This window comes from Mesocricetus auratus, unplaced genomic scaffold, assembly GCF_017639785.1.
Source record: "Mesocricetus auratus isolate SY011 unplaced genomic scaffold, BCM_Maur_2.0 Super-Scaffold_100004, whole genome shotgun sequence".
In the NCBI taxonomy this organism is placed as follows: Eukaryota; Metazoa; Chordata; class Mammalia; order Rodentia; family Cricetidae; genus Mesocricetus; species Mesocricetus auratus.
Genome location: NW_024429189.1, coordinates 87,819,846 through 87,845,195, shown reverse-complemented (window position 1 = coordinate 87,845,195; position 25,350 = coordinate 87,819,846). Strand labels below are relative to the sequence as shown.

General features: G+C 42.4%; 1 protein-coding gene across 2 annotated transcripts in view; it reads right to left on the bottom strand.

Moving 5' to 3' along the window:
• The window catches only part of Tubgcp4 (tubulin gamma complex associated protein 4), a 30,866-nt gene extending 5,888 nt beyond the window's left edge, over window positions 1-24,978 (bottom strand). The window contains exons 1-13 of one of the 2 annotated variants that reach the window (XM_021226268.2): window positions 24,759-24,978; window positions 22,592-22,720; window positions 19,241-19,363; window positions 18,856-18,909; window positions 18,122-18,178; window positions 14,918-14,997; window positions 9,435-9,636; window positions 6,694-6,859; window positions 6,377-6,501; window positions 4,988-5,038; window positions 4,556-4,661; window positions 3,123-3,230; window positions 2,645-2,783 (exon numbers count right to left, since the gene is read on the bottom strand). In XM_021226268.2, the coding sequence (XP_021081927.1) occupies window positions 2,645-2,783; window positions 3,123-3,230; window positions 4,556-4,661; window positions 4,988-5,038; window positions 6,377-6,501; window positions 6,694-6,859; window positions 9,435-9,636; window positions 14,918-14,997; window positions 18,122-18,178; window positions 18,856-18,909; window positions 19,241-19,363; window positions 22,592-22,720; window positions 24,759-24,836 (1,418 nt within the window). In that variant the 5' untranslated portion in view covers window positions 24,837-24,978. Of the gene's footprint in view, window positions 1-2,644; window positions 2,787-3,122; window positions 3,231-4,555; window positions 4,662-4,987; window positions 5,039-6,376; window positions 6,502-6,693; window positions 6,860-9,434; window positions 9,637-14,917; window positions 14,998-18,121; window positions 18,179-18,855; window positions 18,910-19,240; window positions 19,364-22,591; window positions 22,721-24,758 lie in introns of both variants that reach the window. The other variant, XM_005068511.4, reaches the window with a different exon arrangement.
• Window positions 24,979-25,350: the final 372 nt, after the last annotated feature.

Here is a 25,350-nt window from a genome sequence, read left to right as displayed (position 1 = left end):
CAGTTAAACAACAAAATAACTAAGCCTCAGTAAGAGAGCCTGTCACAAAGGAATAAGGAGCATGATGAGAGAGGATATCCAGTGTCCTCTTTTGATCCTGCAGCCACTCACATCACACACATCCCACAAGCATCACAAGCATGTACATACATTTCAAAAATTAAACATTAAATATTAAGTACTAAAAATCAAATATTTTAAAGTTTAAATATTAGAATATTTAAATTTTATTAAATATCACAAACATTAATCTTAAAACAATATTTATGAACTGTGGGCATCTAAAGTAGTCCCATGTTCGAGTCTCTGGACAAGGTCTGTGTAACTTGTCTAGCTGGGCTGTGACCTCTGAACCTGCTGGAGAAGTCTCCCTGCAGCAGCCTCATCATTTCTGCCCAGCTTCTGTATATTCTAAAACAGTAGGCATGCTATGAAGAACAAGGAAGACAGGGTGAGAAAGCTGAAAGATGGTCTTTCCTCACTCCTATAGCCACAGGAGGAATGGTTTCCTCACCCTTTCTGAGGGTGCACTGTGCTTCTCTCTTCTCCTTTCTGGGTCCTACAAGGTCCCACAAGACTGCAATCAATGCATCATATCATGGTCCAGCCCCCTCATTCCATCACCCTAGCTCGGCTGTTTCCCCATGTAGGTAAGGGGATCATTCATTTTTAGTTCAACTGACACAACCCAGGGTCGTCTCAATTAAGAAATGTGGAATAATCTTTTTGTACACTGTGAAGATTTGTCACTCTGATTGGTTTAATAAAAAGCTGAAGGTCCAATAGCCAGGCAGGATTTTCAGGGCAGAGAGCACTGGAGAGAAGGGCAGAGTTGTGAGGAGTCGCCAGCTAGACACAAGAGGAAGGAAGAAAGCAACATGGGCAGAGTAAAGGTAATAGAGCCATGAGGTAGAAAGTAAATTAATAGAAATGGGTTGATTTAGTTATAAGACCTAGTTAGAAACAAGCCTAAGTTATTTATAATTAAGTCTCCTTGTCATGAATGGGAGCTGGCAGGAAGGACAGAAAAATCCACCTATAAGAAAATGTCTTCTTAGAGTGATGTATAGGCAAGTCTGTGGGGGCCACAGCGGTTGGTACCATCTGTGTGAGGTCCTGAGTTGTATAAAAAGGAAGCTGAATGAGCCATGAGCAGCAAGCCAGTAAGCAGTATTCCTCCATGATTTCTGCCCCCAGGTTCCTGCTCTCTTTCCTTCCTGATGCTATGCTACAAGCTGAAATAAAACCCTTTGCTTTTGGTCATAGTCTTTATCACAGCAACAGAAATATAAAAGGGTCTCACATAAATTAACATCAGCAGCAAATCATGAAAATCAAGGGGGAGCTTCTAAGGACTGATGGAATAAGCAAGTGACAGAACTCAGTGTGCTACCTGAGACTTCATATTTGAGACCACAAACTAATCTACAAGTAATAAGTCTACTATTGCTTACTACTTGTCAACTAACAAGAGAAATCTGTGCCAGGCATGGTGGTGTATACCTTTAATCTCAGTGCTTGGGAAACAGAGGCAAGCAGACCTCTGTGAGTTTGAGGCCCAGCTGGTCTGCATAGTGAACCCCAGGACAGCCAGGGTTATGTGTAGAAACCCTGTCTCAGTGGTTAAGAGCACTTGTGGCTCTTTCAGAGACCGGATTCAGTTGCTAGCACTGATACTGGGTGCCTCACAACTGCACCATCTCCAGTTCTGGCCTCCATGGAAACCAGCATGCATATGCACAAACACATTTTAAAAAATCTTAAGTGTCATTTTGTGTGTGAGTGAGTGAATTCAGGTGGACATATGCCTTGGAAATCATGTGAATGCCAAACTGGACACCCCCTACACCTTGTTTGAGACAGGGTATTTTTGCTGCTTGCCTCTGTTTATGCTAACCTGGTTTGCTTGTGAACTTACTGATATTCTCCTCTACCTCCTATCTCATAGTAGAAATTCTGGGACTACAGGCATGGACACATGCTTCATTGGGGATTTGAACTCCGGTCCTTACCTTTACTCACAGCCATTTCTGCAGCCTAGTCTGATGATTCTAAGTAGCTATATGCCTTCCCATTCATTCAGTTGCTTACCATTCCCTATTGTTTCATGGCTATCACTCATTTATTAATGTGAGCTGCTTATTTGTTTTTATTTTTGGTCAACTTGACACAAGCTGGAGTTACCTAGGAAGAGGGAGTTTCAGTTAAGGAACTGCCTTCACTGGATTTCCCTGTGGGCAAATCTGTGGAGTATGCTCTTGATTGATGATTGATGTGGGTGATGCCACACCTGGACAGGTGGGTCTGGGATGTGTAAGAAAGAAAACTGAGAAGTTGGGTAAGAAGCATTCCTCTATGGTTTCTGCCTCTGTTCCTGCATGAATCCCTACTCTGACTTCCCTCAATGAAGAACTGTTATCTGGACATACACACCAAATAAGTCCTTTCCTCCCACATAGATTTTTCATCATACTCATTTTCATCGCAACAGAAAACAAACTAGAACCCCTGTCTAGCTCCTGAAGACGGGTGAGTCTGCACTCTCTGGCTTACTAGTACAGAAACCAGCTGGATGGCGGATGGCGGGTTGCGTCCACCAATCTTATTCCCGTTCATTTAGTGGGAGAAACTCAGAACTACTCACTTTTCCAAGACGGCTGGGGTAAAGAGAATATGCAGTGGCCACTGTACTTTGTAGGAGAGACCTAGAGCAGCCCAGCCGGAAGCAGGGGCTTCCCGGGGAGACGTTTCCCGAGAAGGCCCTTCTCTTGGCTGGGTGGCATCTGCTGTGGATAAGATAATGAAAAATAACTTGGTTAATTAGAACCAGCATGATAGCAAGATGAACTGCACACATCAAATGAGACACCAGTGGTGCACTGAGAGGCAAAGGGGAGGACCTTCCTGTGAGAGCTTTGCTGAAAGGTGTCTTAAAAATATAGATGCAATTTCAAAAACAATCTATGGACAGAGTTCCTGAACCTTTCTGGAACTATATTTGTTCTTGTACAAAATTAGAGACCTAGTCTAGGTGATCCCTAAGGTCCAAAACTACAGTTTCTGTGGAGGGAGATGATGAAAACCAGAAGATGCAGAGTGGAGGCAATTGGAGATTAACAAACCTTTGTGGTCCTTTCCATGATACTCAATTGTCAAGTGCAACAGAGGGAGAAGGTTGTCATCATCTAGCAGCACCTTGTGTGCGGACTGTTGAAAGGCCACGTTCACATCTGCAAGAAAGAGCACAGGAAAGCAACAGTAGGGCTCAGCAGGGCCAGGACATATGTGACTTCTTTCTGAACAGCATTAATTTCTCCTTGTCCTTATTAACAACACTGAGAGCATCACCCCTGCTCAGTACAGATCCTGTAGTGTCAGCGGGGTTGGCAACACCCAATTCTTGGGGAGGCAGCATGATCAATGGGTCATGACAGCTGACCTTTTGGCTGTTTTGTTTGTAGACTTGATCTGATCCAGGCCAACCCAGAGGCTGTCTTCAGACTCTGTAAAAATGTAGTTCTTCTGAGGTCAGTTTTAGAAACATACAAATCTGGCAAGAGCAGCAGCTGGGGATTGAGCAACCCTTTCACAGGGGTTGCAAATCAGATATCCTACATATCAGATATTGACATTATGCTTCATAACAATAGCAAAATTAGTTATGAAGCAGCAACAAAAGTAATTTTAAGACTGGGCATCACAGCATTAGGAAGGTTGAAAACCACTGGACTAGAACCTGTCCTGCTGGCCAAGAAGACAAAGATAATTAGGTTTTACCTAAAACCATCACATCTGAGATTATGAGAATCAATAAATTCTATCCTTGTTACTTGGCTTGGATCCTTACTACATTCTCTTCTTGTGTCTGGGTGGAAGCAGCCATTAACTGGCCAAGGGGAAGACACTTTGCTGAATGAGACATATCCTAATGCCTCACTTCATTGTTAGTGATAGCCATGTGACCTGGAGAGGGCCAATTAAAACAAAGCACGTCACTAGACTTCTTTAATTTGCTGCTAGAAACCAGGCTAGGTTGCTTTGTGTGGGGGGCATCAAAGGTAAGGAGAAAAGTCTTAACAGTACTAAAGACCTTTGCTTTACTTGTCCTGACAGCCAGTTATACCATAAGCACAAGGGAGCTTTAGCTATAACTAGGCTTTCCCAGGTTAGGTTTCCATTTTTGTTGGTTTTAGTTCTTTTGTTTTTTGAGACAGGGTTTCTCTGTAGCTTTGGGGTCTGTCCTGGAACTTGCACAGTAGACCATGCTGGCTTCGAATTCCCAAGGGCTGGTATTAAAGGCATGCACCATCACCGCCCAGCTTCCATTATTACTTATAAGATTAAAAATAGGTAGTGGTAGCTAGAGCACTGATAGTTAAGAGCACTGGCTGCTTCTGCAGAGGACCGAGGTTCCTTTCCACACATCCACATGGCAGCTCATAAACTTGTGACTCATTCTTCTGGCTTGTCCAGGCAAACATACAACACACACATCAGCCGAGAAACACCCTGCAACTGAGTAAGCTGTTTATTCTCAGGGCCACAGGACAATTACCATGCTCTGTTACTGCAGTGGGTGGTGTTTTTAACATGTGTTGAGCTGTGTCAATGAAGGCCTGGAACAGTTCTCCTCGTCCCAGAAGGTAAAAGTCTTTAATGATCTGAGGAAAGAGTTTCAATGTACAGTTCAGTAAATCAGAGCCTGGAGTCTTACTCCCCAAGAGAATTAGATACATAGATTATCAGTCTGAAATAAACAGGCTTATTATTTTAAAGATGCATACAGAGAAGCCCTTCAAAACATGAGAACTCTTTGTGTTTTGGATCATAACAGAAGAAAGTAAACTTGAATCTTTATAGAGTTCAGAAGCTTTATAGCATCAAATATAATTTCCTCACCTGAGTAAGAACAATAAGCCTACTGTGGAAGTCTAGGCAAGAGTGCTTTCCATAATCATTTCAAGATTTAAAAGAAATCAGTTATTACCTTCAGCTGACCCAATAAGTCTGACTCCTCTACCATTAGCTTCCAGAGGTGCTGTGATAAGAGTTAAACAAACAAACAAACAAAAAACCTTAAGTTCATTACAGTAAACCCAAGTTCAGCTAGTCCTAGGAATGAACAGATGTAACAAAAACCTATGCAAGATTAAAATGTCCCGAACTTAGCAGTAATAGCTGCAAAAACAACTGTAAAATTAAAAACCACTGGGTTGAATACAATTTTCTTATTTTATTTTTTCAAGACGGGGTTTCTCAGTATAGCCCTGGCTGTCCTGAAACTCACTTTGTAGACCAGGCTGGCTTTGAACTCACAGAGATTCCTCTGCCTCCTGAGTGCTGAGATCAAAGGTGTGGGTCACCACTTGGCTTGGTAGCACATGCCTGTTATCCCAGTATTGGGAGACTATAGCAGGAAGATGACCTAGTTCCAGGCCAACCTTGTTTATATAGCAAAATCCTATTTTTTTTAAGGACTAGAGAGATGGCTTAGCAGTTAAGAACACTGAAGCTCTTCTAGTGGACATGGGTTTGATTCCCAGCACACATCAGATGGCTTATAGCCACCTCTTAACTCCAGTTCCAGGGAGTCTGGCATCCTCATCTGGCCTCCAAGGACACCAGGCAGGCACATATATAATGCAGGCATAACACCCACACAGTTAAAAAAAAAATCCTACAACTTATACATGCATTGAAATACTATATCAGAGGTTGGAGAGAGGGCTCAGTGGTTAAGAGCACTGACTGCTATTCCAGAGAACCTGTGTTCAATTCCCAGGACCCACATGGAACTGTCTATAATTCTGGGACCCAGGGGAAAACACCAATGTACATAATAAAAATAAAATTTAAAAATGCTGAAATACTACATGATTTTCCATTTATATTAATTTGTTATTATGTACAAGTTAGTATATCTTAATATTTAAATAAGATAGAAGAAAAAAAGTAAAAATTACCTAAAGAATTTATAAATCAAGGGAAAATAAACAAAAGGTAGTTCTAATTAGTTTATTACTATTAATAGAAGCCTAAAAACACAGAACAATAATGAGAAAAACTGGGGCTAGTGAGATGGTTGGTGAGAAAGAGCTTGCTAAACAAGCACATGGATCTGAGTTCAGATCTCTAGCACATATGCAAAAGCAGGGCATAATGGCGCATGTCTATAGCCCAATGCTGGAAGACAGCCAGAGGGAAAGATTCTCTCTCTCTCTCTCTCTCTCTCTCTCTCTCTCTCTCTCTCTCTCTCTCTCTCTCTCTCTCTCTCTCTCTCTCTCTCTCTCTCTCTCTCCCCTCCTTTCTCCCTCCCTCCCCCTTTAATCCTCTCCAAACTCGTTTCTTCTGGAACAATGTTAGACAGAAGACATACCTCAGCCACAGTGCTACGAATTCGATCCACCACCTGCTCAAAATCCACGAGGCTGAAGAGTGGCTGCTGCTTGAGCCGATGTAGCTCTGCAGCAAAAGTGTCCTCCTGGTTCTTCAAGATGGACCCTGTGGAGGACAAGGCACTCTTGTCAGACAGGTGTCATTAGACGGGGTGGAGGGGCCACAGCTGCCCAAGCCAACCTCTCAGAACTATTGTGCCGCAACAATTCATCTGTCACCAGCCACTCTAACCCAGCATGCTTTGGGCCACTGTTACAGATCTCTGAGATGTGGCCAACAGAACAAGGGGATTCTTACCTTTTCTCGTCAGGTTCACATTTTGATTCTCAAACATCTGAACAGATTCTCCAACAAAGAGGATTTTTTCAGCAACCCTCACTGGAATGTAGGATGGTAAAATCTCTACCCGCAGAGAAAACTGCTTCAGAGATGGGGCCAGCATGTTCTCTTCCTCAATTAGGCGCTAGTCAAGAAAATAACCAGTCACTTGAAGTATGAAGATAGGTCTTAGCATTCCCAACTCATGACTGGCAAGCAGGGTATAAATCTGAAGTTATACAATTCTTGCATCATCATCTCTGGAAATGTACTCCATATTCATGGACAATGGCATGATAGAAAGCACTGAGTTTTTATTTTTTAATTTACTTTTGTGTATGTGTGTATACAATGCAGGTCAGTGTGGGCACACATGGGCCACAGTGTACATGTGGAGGTCAGAGGACAACTGCAGGCCATGGTCCTTACCTTCTTCCTTGAGAACAAGGTCTGCTTGTTTAACTGTGTATGCTAAGCTAGCTGGCCTTCAGGCTTCCAGGGATTCTCCTGTGTTTCTGCCTATCTCACTGCAGGAGCACTGACATTGGAGATGCTCACACTATAGCATCTGACTTTAACATGGGTCCTCACACTTGTACAATCACTTTAACCTATGGAGTCATTCCCTCAGCCTAACATTGAGTTTTAAATATAAGGCTTTACTACTGTGTCAGGTGGATAGATAATCAATCAGCTTTCTCCTTTGCACAATTCTAAGAGTTGGTATAGCTCGCTCTATCTATCTATCTATCTATCTATCTATCTATCTATCTATCTATCTATCTGTCACCTACCTACCTACCTGCCTGTCTGCTCTGTCAAGGCCTATCCCAGACTCTTCTCTCTTGTTATACATTTTATAGAGAAAACATCTTACAAGGCTTCACTGGGCATCATAACAGATTGTTTTAACAGGCCTGCAAATATAAATGCTGAGGACCTTCTCCTAGACACTGTACAGAGAACCTCTTGCAGCTTCCCATGGGCCACAGATTAAAAACTTCTAAGTTGCTGCTGATTACTCCATACTTAGCTTCAGAGAAAGCTATACCACTCCTCCAGGTTGAACCCAATGGACATTTTCCACAGGCTGCTTAAACTCAACACATCCCATATTGGACCTTGGGCGGGATATAGCTCAACGGAAGAGTACTTGCCTGGCCTCAGTTTTGATGGCCACAACAATGAACACCAGCAACACATATTGCCTATCGTCACTACTCACCTAGTGCCTCACTGCTAAAGGCTGCAACTTTCCTCTTGACTCACAGCCAGCCCCTAAAGGACTATGGATTCCATCCTTTCAGGCTTCTCTATCTGCCTCCAAATTCACTGTTACCATTCTTGGAATTATTATTTTTCACCTAAGAATCCCTAGGCCTCTATTGACTAGTATACTTGCCTCTACTCTTGATTTTTGTTTTGGTGACAGGGTCTTACTCTGTAGCTCAAGCTGGCTACAGAACTCCCTATGTGGACAGGGGTGGCTTCAAACTTGGAGTAATTCTTCTGCCCCTGATTCCTGGGTATTGAGATTACATGTTTTTGTTGTTACTTGGGGCAGGGTGAGTCAGGGTTTCATCTGTTGGCCAAGCTGGCCTTACACTAATGGTGCTTCCCTCCCCCCAACTTTAGCCTGTCCTATAAGAAACTGAGGTAACAGATGTGCACCACTATGCTCAGCTCCTGATCTTGGTTTTTAAGAAATGATTCCCACATAGCACCTAAAATGACATCATAAAGTCTGTCACTCCTTCCCTGGGATTACCCAATTGTTCTTTCTTAACTTTTTTTCACGTTCAGTCTAAATTCTTTCTTTTTGTTCACAAGGACCGTCAGGATTTGCTGCTGATTCACTCAGCACCTTCATCTACTGCTACCTCCCTTAATCCTACACACACACACACACACACACACACACACACACACACACACACACACTACTTTACCTTTACCTGACCATTTCAGCTGAAATTTAAATGGTTCTTCCAATGAGCCTTGCTCTTAATAGCCTATACCATTATATACAATCCCTGGACATGCTGTGATGCATCTTACCAAATTCCACTGAAAAGTCTTCTCTAATTTAAAACCCTACTTCAGACCTTCCAAGAACAGCTGCACTCTTTTGCAGAGCAATGTAATTGGTTACTTTTCTCTATTTTCCATCATTATACGCTTCTTTTTTTTTTTTTTTTTTGGTTTTTCGAGACAGGGTTTCTCTGTGGCTTTGGAGGCTGTCCTGGAACTAGCTCTTATAGACCAGGCTGGCCTCGAACTCACAGAGATTCGCCTGCCTCTGCCTCCCAAGTGCTGGGATTAAAGGCGTGTGCCACCAACGCCTGGCTCCATTATATGCTTCTTAAGGATAAGAACTACATTTTGTTTATGGAGTTGGGCACCTAATATGAGTTCCCTGCATGGAACAGACATTCAATGAATATAACAAGATAAATGAACCACCGGATGAACAAATGAATGTGAACAATACAAGTCTGAGGAGTCTACAACTCCAAACTACATGAAAAGCTACAGGGAAGCTCATATTTGCAGAGATAAAACTTATCACTCAACTTATAAATGCATGTAATGTAGAAAGGAGAAATAAAGATTTCAAAATCACTTTCTGTTTTGTAGTCTCTAATAAGAGGAAGCCCAGTGTTTCTAAATAAACCATTCAAGGAAGGCAGTCTGCCCTGGGCTTCCTGCTGTGCCCTCACCAGGTCCTGCAGTTCTCTGAGTTGTTTTCCTGTCAGTCCTCCAATACCCAGATCCTCTTCATCCTCTTCAGCCTGGGCACTGATATTACCAGAAGATGGACCCTGTTTTATAAAAAACTCTTCATGCTGGTCCAAGAGGAGTCCATGTAGCATCCAGGCCGAGAGCTGTTTATACATGACTCCATGGCATACAGCCAGGATTCTGAGGAGAGAAGGAAGCAAGAGCCTTACCAATCTACTTAAAAGAATGCCAGAGATCATGCTTGAAATTCTGACAGGACAGACAGAAGCTTGAGAATTTAATGAGTCATGGATGAAACAAGGTAAAAATAACTGCTAATTTAACTGTTTAGAGACAGATGAGTAAGTCCAACCTATAGTATATACTTAATTAAGCTCACAGAATGTTTAGTACAAAAATTTTTGGTTTTAGTGTAAGTTTCAAAACTGATGAGTTATATAAGCGGATGTAGTGGAGTCACATTTTGCTTAACACAGCCTTGAATTTTCTTCTTGAAAGTGCATAAGATTCAATATGTGAATATCAAGTTGAGAGAATAATGTATTATAATTCAGTAAAATGAAGAAATCAAAATGAAATGCAGGAAGGTAGTTGGAGAATGGACATTGAGATGGTTTGACAGGAGGCCAGCATGAAAACAAAGTAACAGCCAGGACAGTGTATCTCTTCTACAGCCCACCACAGCAGGCCCTGAGCATTACAATATATATGAACCTTAAAATAGGCTTTATGAATATGATAGAGGTCATTAAAGAGGAAATGAATAATCCCTTAAAGATACCTATGAAAACACAAACAGTAGAAATGAATAAAACCATGCAAGACATGAAAGTGGAAACAATAAACAGAAGTAAATCTAGAAACGAGAAATTTAGAAGCTAAGAGATGGAAGAGAATCTCAGGCATTGAAGACATAGTAGAAGAAATAGAAACCTTGGTCAAAGAAAATGTTAAATCTAAAAAAGTGGCACAAAACATCCAGGAATCTAGGACACCATGAAGAATTCAAATCTAAGAATAATAGGAATAGAAGAAGGGGAAGTAACCCAGATTAAATGCACAGAAAATATTTTCAACAAAATTATAAAGGAAATTTCCCTAACCTAAAGAAGATACCTATCAAGGTACAAGAAATATAGAGATAGTGGGGCAATGGTGGCTTACGCCTGTAAGCCTAACACTCGGGAGGCAGAGACAGGCAGATATCTGTGAGTTGGAGGCCAGCCTGGTCTACAGAATGAGTTCCAGGACACCTGCTATACACAGAGAAACCCTATCTTAAAACAAATAACAACAAAAACAAAACAACAAAATAAGTATACAGAACACCAAATAGACTAAACCAGAAAATAAAGTCCACTCAGCACACAATAATCAAAACACTAAACATACAGAACAAAGAAGAGTGTTAAAAAGCTACAATAGAAAAAGAACAAATAACATAAAGGCTGACCTATTAGAATTATATACCTGACTTCTCAAAGGAGACTCTAAATGCTAGAAGGGCCTGGGCAGATGCCAGTCCAGACCACTATACACAGCAAAACTTTCAATCACCATAGATGGAGAAAATAAAAAAGTCTATGATGAAACCAAATTTATATAATATCTACCTACAAATCCTGCCTTAATAGACAGAGCTAGGAGGAAAAACTCCAACCTAGAGGCTAACTACACCCAAGAACACACACACACACACACACACACACACACACACACACACACACACACACACACCCCGCCACCACAACCAAAGACCACATAACAAGAATCAACAAATATTGTTCATTGACAATCTCTCAACATCAGTTGTCTTGATTCCTCAATAAAAGGGCAGATTAACAGAACAAATGTGAAAACAGGATCCATCCTTCTGCTATACCAAGGATAGACATCACCTAAGGGTAAAAAGAGGGAAAAGGTATTCCAAGCAAATGGACCTAAGAAGTACGCTGGTGTGAACATTTTAATATCTGACAAAAAATAGATACTAAAACTAATCAGAAGCCGGCATTGGTGGCACATGCCTTTAATCCCAGCACTCGGGAAGCAGAGGCACGAGGATCTCTGAGTTCGAGGCCAGCCTGGTCTACAAGAGCTAATTCCAGGACAGCCTCCAAAGCCACAGAGAAATCCTGTCTTGAAAAACAAAACAACAACAACAACACAAAAACCAAAACTAATCAGAAATCAAAACTACCCAGTCTGACAGCTGGGGAACCAACATAGGACCAAACCAGGCCCCCTAAACATGGGTGTCAGCCAGGAGCACTGGGCATCTATGGGGCCTCTGGCAGTGGAACCAGGATGTATTCCTAGTGCACCAACAAATTTCGGGAGCCCATTTTCCATGGAGGGATACTCTCTTAGCCTAGATACACAGGGGAGGCCCTAGGTCCTGCCCCAAATGACTTGACAGATTTTGATGATCCCTCATGGAAGGTCTCACCCTCCATGGGAAGTGGATGGGGAAGTCAGTGGGGGGCATAGGAGGATGGGAGGGAGAGGGAACTGGGATTGATATGTAAAATAAGATTGTTTCTAATTTAAATAAAATTTATGAAAAAAAAAAGAAACCAGAACTAATCAGAATTGATAGGGAAGGACACTAAGTACCCATCAAAGAGTAATTCTTCTAAGAAGACACTGTATTTTTAACATCTATGAACCAAACACAAGGGCATCCAGGTTCATAAAAGAAACATGACTACAGGTTAAATCACATATTGACCCTCACATGCCAATAGTGCAAAAACATCAATACTTCACTCTCATTAATAAACAGGCCATCCGGACAAAAACTAAACAAAAATACTGGAGCTAAACGATGTTATACACCAAATGCATTTAACATATATTTACATAATATTTCATCCAAGCACAAGAATATGCTTTCTTCTGAGCATCTCATGGAATTTTCTCCAAAATTGACCACATACTTGGACACAAAGCAAGTCTCAACAGATAAAAGAAAATTGAAATAAAACCCTGCAACCTATCTGACCACTACAGATTAAAACAGGACATCAACAATAACATAAACAACAGAAAGCTTACAAACTCATAGACTAAACAACGCACTACTGAATGAAAAATGGGTCAAGAAAAAGATTTTCTAGAATGGGACACAAAAGGCAAGTTCATAACACTAAGTGCTTACATTAAAAAAAATGGAGAGATTTCATACTAGTAACTAACAGCTAAATATTGGGGGAGACATCTCTGGTCACCAAATGAAGCTTTCAGTATTGGGACTGGGTTACATCTAATTGAGTCATTGGCCAAAAGAATCCCATGGGAATCCCCAAACCCAGGTTGTTGCCAAGACTATAGACTGCTCACTACAAACTGACATCAAAGCTCCATTGCTGAAGATAACACCTATACAACTCACTGAACATGGAGAAGTCAATTTGATGCCTACATAAAGAAGAAAGGAAAGGGGGTGTGAAAAGCCTCAGAGTCCATTTACCACAATTTTGTAATGACTATTTGTTCTAGTTAGGGTTTCTATTGCTATGAAGATACACCATGACCATGGCAACTCTCATAAAGGAAAATACTTAATTGGGTGGCTTACAGTTCAGAGCTTCAGTCCATTATCATCATGATGAGATATGGATATGACAGCATGCAGGCAGACATGGTGCTGGAGAAGTAGTTGAGTCCTATATTTTGCAGGCAACAGGAAGTGAACTGAGACACTGGGCATGGCTTGAGTATATATAAGACCTCAAAGCCTGACTCCACAGTGATACACTTCTTCCAACAAAACCACACCTATTCCAACAAGGCCACACCTCCTAATAGTACAACTGCCTTTGAGGGCCATTTTCTTTCAAACTATCACAATGCTATACTTTCTTTTTTAACTATGAAGAAAATGACATAAGAATATATGGGCAGCCTTTGATCAGACTCTACTCTCTTGACAGGATGACAATGGTACCAGGGCCCATGATAGACAAGTATCCTACTACTGAGTTATATATGCTGAACCCCTCCTTGTATATTTTCACACAGTGGTAATCATAAGACAAATAAAATTTAATATCACTTTTCATCATTACAGAATATTTCATATATTGTGGCATTTACAATTTTAATGGCTTTATAGTCTTTTGAGTGAATATTTAGTTTAAAATTTTTTATTTGTGTGTGTGTGTGTATACGTACATGTACATGTGTGCTGACACATCTTTACCTTGTATCTATGAGGAGGTCAGAGCACAATTTGCAGCTGTTCTCTTTCTCTACCATATGGGTTCCAGGGACACAATGTAGGTTGTCAGGCTTGATAGTCAACACCTTTATCAGCTGAGCTATCTCAACAACCCTAGTTTTCTTTATACTACTGCAATTTTTCTAATTTCCTGATAGACAACACAGCATGAGTATGCTTGTGAATAATTATTTTCTTCTTTTACATTATTTTCCTATTGGTCTGGGGAGATGGTTCAATGGGTAAGAACGTTTACTAGACAAGCATAGGACTTGAGTTTTAATTCCCTACACTTATGTAAAAGCTGTGCATGGCTGTGCATGACTTCACCTCAACACCGGTGAACGGAGACAGGCAAACAGACCCTGGGAGTCCACTGGTTGGTTAGCTAGGCTCAGTGAGGGACCCTATTTTAAGGGAATATATTGCTGAGTGATAGATACACTAGATATTCTCCAATAGCCACTTAGGGCACATGTATCTGCACACAAGCATATAAAAGCAGAGACTACATCACACACAGTAAGTGCTTTGGTTATGTTAAAATTTCTAAGTGTGTGGCATTGTAGGCTATCAAGTATAACTATTTTAAGGACTATGATGTGAAAAATACTGGCTCTTCTTCCTACCCACACCACCACTTTACCTGGCCCTCCCTCTCCATTCCTCTCCTCTCTTTTACCTTCTTAGTTTTCAACCCAGGCCTCCTAAACTTTCTACATACCTGTGAATAATCTTGAAGCCCTTATCTTCCTGCTTCTACCTTCCAAGTATTAGGATTACAGGCATATACCATCATGTCTGGTGACTCCTAGGGCTTTTGTGTGCATATATAGGGTATGTGTGTGCACATGTGTAGGCCAGAGGCTGATGTTGGGAATCTTCCTCAGTGATTCTCCACCTTATTTTTTGAAACAACATCTTTCATTGTACTTGGAACTTGTCAATTCGGTTAGCCTGGCAGGCCAGCAAGCCCCCAGACACCCTGTTCCTACTTCCCCAGTGCTGGGATTACAGTTGCAAGCCTGGCTTTTTAAATGGGTGCTAGGGATCCATTTAAGTCTTCATACTTGCATGGCAAGGGGGTTTACTTACTAAAACATCTCCCAGCCCTGGGGCTTTTCTATCCTAGTTAAAATTTTCCCATAAGGAAACCTGATATGACCTGAAAATAAAACATGACAAATCAAATCATTTGACCCCAACCTGTACTCCAATATTATGGAAGCCATGACTTACTTTTCCAATGCACTTCGTACTGGAGGCAAACCCCCACAGCTATGTTTGTAAACTGTTTCCAGGATTTGACAGCCATGAATCTGTGGAAAATATAGCCTTGTCACTCTAGGTTACATAAACTCATATCCTATACCAAGCACGAAAGCACACACAGGGCCGGGTGTAGGTGGTGCACGCCTTTGATCCCAGCACTTGGGAGGCAGAGGCAGGCGGATCTCTTTGAGTTCAAGACCAGCCTAGTCTACAGAGCGAGTTCCAGGACAGCCTCCAAAGCTATAGAGAAACCCTGTCTTGAAAAACCAAAAAGAAAAAGAAAGCACACACAGTCCAATAGAGAAGGCTGATATGGTCTCTCACAAGATTTCTATATAGTTAGGCACAAAGACAGACTCCCTTTCCTTCAGCATCTTAGCTAGATATTTCCTCTCCCCCAAATTTATTTATTTATATGTATGTAATGTACTGCCTGGATGTATGCCTGTATGCCAGAAGAGGGCACCAAATCTCATCATAGATGGTTGTGGTTGCTGGGAATTGAATTCAGGACCTTTGGAAGAGCAGCCAGTGCTCTTGACTGTTGAGCCATCTCTCCAGGCCCTTAAATAGGTTTCTAATGCTGTGATAAAACACCATGATTAAAAGCAATTTGTTGGGGAAAGGGTTTATGTCAGCTTATACTTTATAGGCCATCACAAAGGCAAGTAGGGGCAGGAACTCAAGGCGGAATTAAAGCAAAGGCATGGAGGAATGTTGCTTACTGCCCACCTTCCATGGCTTGCTTGGCCTGCTTTATCATCCAGTACCACCTGCCCAGGTTGGCACTGTCTGCAGTGAGCTGGGCCCTCCCATATCAATCATTAACCAAGAAAATGCATGAGAGATTTACCTACAGCTCATCTGAAGAAGGCGTTTTCTTAATTGAGGTTCCTTTTCCCAAATGACTCTAGCTTTTGTCAAATAAGCCAAAATAAACAAGTAAATAACCAGGATACCCAGAAAGGTGACAGAAATGTAAATGTTGGGACATAAAGCCCAGATACCTGTGGTTTAACAAGCACTCCAGTTAATTCTAATATATACAATGGTTTGAGAGCCAATTCACTGAAGAAACAAGATTCATGGGGAATTGACATTTCAAAATCAAGGAAAGGCCTTTCTTTCATGATAAGACACAAGTCTTATATTAGTAGTCTGACTTTGCCCCTAATTTGGGGTCTCTGTGTGCTCCAGGCTTTTCTTTCAAATCACTCCAAGGTATAATTTGTATGCCCTGAATTTACATGTGTATCTTAAGTGTATTATTTAAGTACTTTAGTAAATTTACAGTGTTACACAATCGTCTCTATAATCCAATTTTACAATATTCCATTCTAAAACAATTCCCAAGCTGGGCTGATGGGGAAGTTCTGTGTATATGTCAATAAAGCACTGTTGGCCAATAGGGAAGTAAGATAGGTGGGACTAGGAGTTGAGGAGGATTCTGGGAAAGAGAGACACAGGGAGCCACAATGTAGCCGCCATAGAAGTAAGGGGTCCGGACCCTTTCTCTGGTAAGAGAAATACTTAGATTAACAATTATGGGGTAAATACTTAAGTCAGAGATAGCCAGTAAAAAACCAAGCAAACTGCCAACAGCTTCATAATTAATATAGCCTCCTGTGTGTATATTTGGGTCTGATGTGGCTCTGGAACCAGGCTGGCAGGAAGGCTGCACTATACACTGGGCGGTGGTGGCACATACCTTTAATCCTAGCACTCAGGAGGCAGAGGCAGGTGGATCTGAGTTTGAGGCCAGCCTAGTCTACAGAGTGAGTTCCATGATGGCTAGGACTTCACAGAGAAACCCTGTCTCAATAAAAAAACAAACAAACAAAAAAAAAAACAACAACAACAAAAAAAACAACCCCCATAGGTGAGTCTATTTGCAATCCACGGCCATTCTTCCCCTCAGCTCTTGCTCTCAACCACCCTAGTTTTTAACTGTGGAGCACTAGCACACTAGTTTCCCTATCACTACCTGGCTAGATAGGAAAGTTTTCTCATCTGAGTCCCTCTATTTGTTCCCCATTCTTCCTGTAGTCAATGGAAGCTGAAAGTCAATAGAGATATGCAGTTAGGGGTAGAATTCTGTGCCCTCACTATTAATTCCATTCATGTAGAAGGTTCCCTCCCATTTTGTGAATTTAATATAGGGGTTAAGAGATGGTCTTTGAGTTACACAGACTCTGTCATTCACTTTGCTTTGTGACCATGAGCATATGTAATCACGTATGTAAACCCTTAGCACAGTGTATGGTACAAAGCAATAGATGGTCAGCTCTGAAGCCCTTTCCTACTGGCTTTGGCAGCAGACAATCAATGTAGTAGAGCTTTAAATTTCTGTACTCACTGAAAAAGTAAGGCAACTACGGGGTATCTACACTCACCAAATAACCCTCTAAGGCATAGATCCGATATCCAAAAATAATGGAGAACTAAGCTGAGCATGCTTAATTTGTCTTAGTTCAATAATGGGTAAACAAAAGAAAATAACTCTCATATTGTAGAAATCTCTAAGCATTTTTTTCTTCGTAGATATTAATTCTACCTAGAAAAGACAATCTTCTGACATAGGGGACTCTTTATTCAATGTGTGGTGAAACTTATGACAATTGGTATCTTGAATGAGTACAACAAGATGGATTTTGCCCAGTAACCCTGTCCATATCCAAAACTACTGGTTCCAAACCCTCGGTGCAGTCAACCCTCACCTCCAAACATCCAAAGTATTTTCTCCAACCTTAGCCACATTCTTAGGTAGATCCACTTACTCTGTTTTTTTTTTTTTTATTGTTGTTTTGAGACAGGATTTCTCTTTGTAGCCCCACTGTCCTGGAACTTACTCTGTAGACAAGACTGACCTCGAACTCACAGAGATCCACCTGCCTCTGCCTCCTGAGTGTTGGGATTAAAGGTGTGTCCGGCTGCGACCGCCACTTGGCTACTCTGCTTTCCTAATCACAAGGTGTTTAAATAAAGAATAATGTCCTGTTTGTGCATTTCTTACATTTTATATGATAAGCAAAGGTATAACCCTGAATGAATTAAAACAGAAAACAAACAAACAAACAAACAAGACTATTAAAATCGAGCATCTTCCTGAGAAAGACTGTAAAGCAGCAATGTTAGTTTTTCCTGATGTTTATCAGAGCAGAAAGTTCTCACCTTTTGGCTTTTAATTTGTTCCACTACAACCATCACAGAGGGAAAAAGGAGCTGGAACTGAAAAGCAGAGGAAAGGGTATGTATGAATCAAACACAGTATTAAATAAAGATCAACTCAAGAAACACTTGTTTCCAGGGTAAAATAGCAACACAAAGACCCAGTACCCTAGGCAATCTGACATCAGGATTGGGTGCAAACAGGAAATGCAGGACAGAAGCAATTTCTACTTTTGAGTCTGGTGTAATTGTCAATATTCATATCAATGGAGAACACTCACATTACTTAAGAGCTAATTAAATGTGGAACTTTTTGCTGTTTGAGGTTTTTTTTTTTTTGCCAACCCAGAACTCACCAGATTAGCCCCTTCCTCCTGAGTACTGAGATGACAGGCAGATGCTATACATACTACACCTTTTTTGTTTGTTTGTTTTGTTTTGTTTTTCAAGACAGGGTTTCTTTGTGTAACAGTTCTGGCTGTCCTGGAACTAGCTCTTGTAGACTAGGCTGGCCTCAAACTCAGAGATCCACCTGTCTCTGTCTCCCAAGTATTGGGATTAAAGACGTGTGCCACCACTACCCGGCATACACCACACTCTTAAAAGTTCTCATCTAGCAATAAAACATGCAAAATATATTTATTGGGCTATAACACCATAGGGTAAAAAGCTTTAATATAGTGCTACAAATTGGGACAGCAACAGAATTTAAATCATTTTAGCATTCTAACGCATACCTGATCTAAGGAGTAATTGACATGTGATATGGAGAGATGTGGGTCAGCCAGGAACTGTAATAAAAGCACAGTCATCAGAATTCCACACAAAATAACTTGAATTAATTTGCTCTACATAAATTAGGAGACAATGTGACAATCAGCTCAGTGTTTGCTTTAAACTCTGCAGAGCTAATAGATGATAGATTTACTTTTTAGATAATAAGCCCAAACCAGGGCTCTACAAATCTACTTTGGAGCCACTTTAGCTACTGTACCCTTCAGCCACACAGGAAAGAGCTTACTTTTAACTACTTGACCTTATCAAAGGCCACTTCCGAGTCAAGAACATGCTCTAATCTGCAGTCCCCCAAAGATACTGTTTTCTATATTACCTCCTTCTCACCTCTTGTTCCAGGTCAAGCAGGGCTTGGCGATAAGGCTGCAAAACTGAATCCAGCCCTGTGCAGAAGGCCCTCAGGTAGATACCATGTAGCCCACCTTGACCTTGCTGGGATGGATGGTGATCCTGTAAACAAAGAGAACCTGAGCCTGAGAAAGACATTCTCGTGTATTATTAGTACTTATACTTACACAATTCTGTATCAAAGCAGTGTGTTAGTAAGAGGGTAAGGAAACACTGATATGATTGGTCTTTACTGTAGGGTTTGGTTCCCAGCATCTGTGTGTGATAGAACACACACACACACACACACACACCATCTACTCACTCAGGTCAGGGAACCCATGACAAACCAAAGTACAGAAGATACCACTGAAGTCTGCCTTGATGAACCAATCAGTTTCATGGAGTTATTTACAGAAATGTGAGTGAGAGATTACTTATAGGAACAGAAATGTCAAAGACAGCTGTATCACCAAACCCCACACCACCACGGGTGACACAAAGGTGAGAACCTGGAGCACACTCCACAACCTAACAGGCAGCTCAACAGGTTGGAGCATCATGTCCAGATAGTTCAGTTGCTCTGAACCTCTTCTAGGCAGCTCAGCTGTTTTCTGCTTCTTTCTGGCTGCTTCAGAGGAGGGCATAGTGAATCTGGTTCAGGGACTTCCTGGAGTTATTCTGAGTTGTTGACTTTCTTTTTTTTTTTTTTTTTTTTTTTTTTTGGTTTTACAAGACAGGGTTTCTCTGTGTTGTTTTGGATGCTGTCGGTCCAGCCTGGCCTCGAACTCACAGAGATCCGCCTGCCTCTGCCTCCCGAGTGCTGGGATTAAAGGTGAGCGCCACCACCGCCCGTCTAGAAGAAGTATCTTAAGACAGAAAGTCAACAACTCAGCCGGGCAGTAGTGGCTCATGTGGGTTCTCTGTGAGTTCGAGGCCAGGCTGGACCGACAGCCTCCAAAACAATACAGAGAAACCCTGTCTCGTAAAAACCAAAAAAAAAAAAAAAAAAAAAAGATACTTCTCATGGTAGCTCATAACCACCTGTAATTCCTACTTCAAGGTATCCATTCCTTCTCGCCTGGGCAGGAACAGGCATGCACATTGTGCACATATGTGCAACAAGCAGAACTCATACACATGAAATAAATCTTTTTTTCTTTTTGGTTTTTCCAGACAGAATTTCTCTGTGTAGCCCTGGCTGTCTTGGAACTCACTCTAGACCAGGCTGGACTCACAGAGATCCACCTGCCTCTGCCTCCCAAGGGCCGAGATTAAAGGCATGTGCCACCAAGGCTGGCTAAAAATCTTTAAAAAATCCGCTGACCTGACAAAGGTTAACTCTTGAATCCCAGGCATCAGCCTGGGAATCCAGCATGGGACTGATCAAGACCCCCTGACTGGGGGTGTCAGTGAGGAGGCCTAGGTAATCTATTGAGCCTTGGGCAGTAGATCAGTACTCATCCCGAGTATACACACGGACTTTGGACTCCCATCCAACAATGTGAGGTGCACTCTCACCCTGAACTCTTGGGGGAGGGTCTAGGCCCTGCCCTATATGAAATGACAGACTATGGACACCCTCATGTAGGGCCTCACCCTCCCTGGGGAAATGAGGGGATAATGGGGGGGTTGGGGGGAGGGCACGGGAGGAGGGGAGGGAAAGGGAGAGGGACCTGGAACTGACTTGTGAAGCAACCTTGTTTTTTATCTAAATTTAAACTGAAAAATAAATTTAAAAAAAATCCGAAGACAAGTGTGAATCTGAGAGCCAATCTGGGGGTTGTGAGACTCTTACTGAAGGGTTATATAAAATATGACTTGCCTTTCAGGAACCCTTCAAGTTATATGGCTGGTCCCTGCTGCTTTCCAGGCAGCTGGGATTGTCTGAAAGCGACTTTCAGTAGTTTTTATTCCTTATTCTTTGGAAGAAGGGGCCTAGTGAATCTGGTCAGTTTCATATAATACTTTTCATGTAGTTTTATATGAGGAATTAATAGTTAAGTTAGTGTAAACAGACATTTCCTGTCCTTATTGCCCAATCCCAAAAAACCGACTCAGAGGCTGAATATGAATTATAAATGCTAGGCCAATAGCTCAGGCTTGTTACTAGCTAACTCTTACATTTAAATTAACCCATTTCTATTAATCCATGTATTGCCATGTGGCTAGTGGCTTTACCTGTCCTCTAGCATGTCTTGCTTCCTGGGTGGCTGGCCGGCATCTCTCTCGACTCCGCCTCCTTCTTCCCATCATTCTCAATTTGGCTTTCCTGCCTAACTTCCTGCCCAGTTATAGGCCTGTCAGCTTTTTATTAACCAATGAGAGTAATATATATTCACAGTGTACACAAGGATTATTCTACAGTAAGTCAGCTAGAGGCTATAGCAGATGCTCAGCTCCTTTGGCTAGGTAAGAATCTGGGTAACCAGACGGAGAGTGGTAGCAGGAGTACAGAATTCAGCCTCAAATGTGCTAAGGAAGCTTGGGTTCAGGGGTTAGAAAGCACAGTGTAGCCATTCACAAGAATTCCAGAAGGATCCTGATGTTCTCAAAGAGAAATATTCATACCATGGACATGAACCGACTGGTTTACAAACCAGCCAATTTTGTTCTGATCATATGGAATTACAGAAAACTAGAATGAACCAGGTAGTGGTGGTGCTTGGGAGGCAGAGGCAGGCAGATCTCTATGAGTTTGAGACCAGGCTGGTCTACAAAGCAAGTCCCAGGACAGCCAGGGCTGTTACACAAAGAAACACTATCTTGAAAATTTTTTAAAAATTAAAAAAAAAAAGAAAGAAAACTGGAATGAATCTTCATCCTTCACAAAATGAAAAAGAGTTTTGGGGTTGCTCCTATTTTACTTTAAAAAAAAAAGGGAAAAGAAAGGCACTATTAGGACTTCCTTTAGAACTTAAGAAGTGGGAATTCTTATGACAGGTAAGATAAAATCTGCGTAAGACTCATGAATAGCCGGGCGTTGGTGGCGCACGCCTTTAATCCCAGCACTCGGGAGGCAGAGGCAGGAGGATCTTTGTGAGTTCGAGGCCAGCCTGGTCTACAGAGCGAGTTCCAGGACAGCCTCCAAAGCCACAGAGAAACCCTGTCTCGAAAAACCAAAAAAAAAAAAAAAAAAAAAAAAAAGACTCATGAATAGAGGACAGAATTTTTGTTGTTCTTATCCAAGAAAAAGCAATAAGAGATCTTACCCTCCCTTGAGCATTTCCAGTGATTCATAAATTCAAGAGTATTTCAGAAATTCCTAACTCACTTTATGACCGAATTCACTCGAGAGCCTGAGAACACTTTTGCCCTATATAAGTACATTTCCAGAGAATAGCATCCCACCTGTTGCTGCACATGGCCCGTGTACTGCTCGATGAACTCAGTGAATCGCATGTAGTCTGTGCCAAGCCGGCAGAGTCGATTCAGGACACTAGTCTCACTGGGGTGAAGGAATGGGAAGTCCTGGGAAACCTGCAAGAGGGACAGTCATAAAGAAAGCTGACACCTGCTAGTCACAGCCCAGGCTCTTTTGTTCTTCCTCCCATTTCTCTCCTTAAGTTGTCAGGGTTTTACTTAGCTTTAACTTTCCTTGTGACTGGGTTGGCAACTCTGGTAACAATATAGTTTCACCACTACACAGTAGTGTTCCTTATCCAGATGTAACTACTTGCTCTTTTTGCTTGTTTGTTTTTCCAGACAGGGTTTCTCTGTATTGTTTTGGAGGCTGTCATGGCACTCACTCTGTAGACCAGGCTGGCCTCGAACTCACAGAGATCCGCCTGCCCCTGCCTCCCGAGTGCTGGGATTAAAGGTGTGTGCCACCGACACCGGGCTATTAAAATAGACAACCATAGTGAAGAATTCACATGGTAAGGGCTGGGAGACGGCTCAGCGTGTAAAGGTGCTTGCCACCTGGCAGCCTGAGTTCAGTTCTAGGACTCACATAGCAGGATATTCCTCCAAGCTGTCCTCTGACCTATGTACACACAGAGACAGACAAACGAGGAGGTGGGGGAAAAACAGAGACTCCCTTAACCTGTATTCTCAAAACTATGTCTTGCTTGAAAGCTTAGGCAAGTTATGTACTTCTTAAAGTCTTAGTTTTCATATATAAAAAGTGGAGATAACTGTGATAATTAGATCATATAAAGCACATGTGTTAACCCCACAGTAAGTGCTCAATACATATATGTGCCTCATATTACTAACAAGACGTTTCTACACAGTTATCAAGTGACATCTCTGAATACTTGTTGTTGGCCTAGGTTTAGGGCCACTGAGATGGTTCAAAGGGTCAAGTGTTTGCTACACAAACCTGAAGACCCGAGTTCAATCCCTGGAACCCTCATAAAGGTACAAGAGTCCAATTCCCAGCAACCACATGGTGGCTCACAACCATCTATGATGAGATCCGTGCCCTCTTCTGGCATGCAGGCAGAACAATGTATACACAGTAAACAAACCTTTAAAAAAGAAAATTGCTGAGCCGTGGTGGCGCATGCCTTTAATATCAGCACTCAGGAGACAGAGGCAGGTGGATCTCTGTGAGTTTGAGACCAGCCTGGTCCACAAGAGTTAGTTCCAGGACAGCCTCCAAAGCCAAAGAGAAACCAACTCGAAAAACAAAAACAAATAAATAAATAAGATAAAATAAAACAAGATAAAAAAGAAAATTCCAGTTTAAGCTTAATTACCCTGAAATAGTAAACTATACTTTGAAGTTTTCATATTTCCTGTATGTAACACAGGACCAAATTTGTAGTTAAGTCTTTCTTTTCTCCTCTGCCCTTCTCTGCCCTCTGTTCCCTTCCCTCTCTCTTTTTGAGAGAGAGAGAGAGAGAGAGGAGGGAGAGAGAGAAGAGAGAGAGAGAGGAGAGAAAAGAGAGAGAGAATATGAATGTCATATACTGCAGCATAGGTTGACCTTGAATCACAGCAATCATCCGGCCTCAGCTTCTCACAGCTGGGATTACATACTTTTCTGATTATCTTAACCCAGTACATAAGTTTCTGAAGAAAGGAGGGAAACGCCATACGCTTACAAATTCATTTTTTCATCTAACACAACTTTCTGAGTGTTTACAGTGTCTTGAGCTATATATATATATATATATATATATATATATATCCACTATTTTCAAAAGTCAGTTTGAAAATAATGCAATCGTAAATACACAGGGGTGCCATATTCCCTTTTTAATAATAAACTATTATCTAATTCCAGATACATATTTAGGGATTCACAGTTTAATAGTAACTTTATATGCAGTTTTTTAAAAAAAAGTATAGTTCTACCCACTCCCAGTGGTTCCCTAGCCTGGAGTCGGGGACTGCAGGGCCGGGTCCTCACCACCACCACCACCACCAAAGGCGGAGCTATGTGGGGTTGGCCCTCGGTTTATCACCGCTCTCGGGCTCAGTCAGTCGGCTCCCCCGGTGTCCCGCCCCTCCGCGGCAGCTCAGGTGCTCCGCTGCGCTGCAGCGTCCCAGCCTCTGACCGCCTCCGTACCTGCAGGCCACTCCGCTTGTTCCAGGTGAAAATGGACCCTGGGTACCCACTCAGAGCCAAGAGCAGTTCGTGAATCATTTCTGGGGCTGCCTCGGAGTTCCCAGACCTACCACCTTCTCTTTCAGCGCCTCTGCGGGCGCCAACTCACACCCAACAGGGTCGCTCGCCCAGAAACCCCGCAGCTGAGCGCGCGCGGAGCCGTCACCGGGCTGCGTGCCGCGTCCCGGAAGTGCGCGCGGCTCACAGGCGCCCACTCGATCGCTCCCGCCGCGGAGCGCAGGGGAGGCCACAGAGGTGCCATCGCGCATGCGTCTTCTGTGCCCGGAGTGGCCCGCTCTGACTTCCGGCTTGAGAGCCGGACTGGGGCTGCCGGCGGGCAAGACTGGTCTTAGCCGGACTGGAGTGGTTGAGGCCGGGATGCGAGTGAGTTGACAGGCAGGCTGAGAGAGACGCGGCCAGGGATGGACCGGTGAAGTCCTCGGGACGCGTTAGCAGGGTGTGTGGCATTTTTACCGACTGCACGACATCTCCCAGAGCGACCCGGCCGGAGGGGACAAAGAGGCCGGAACTTTACTTGGCAGCCGCCGCTGTG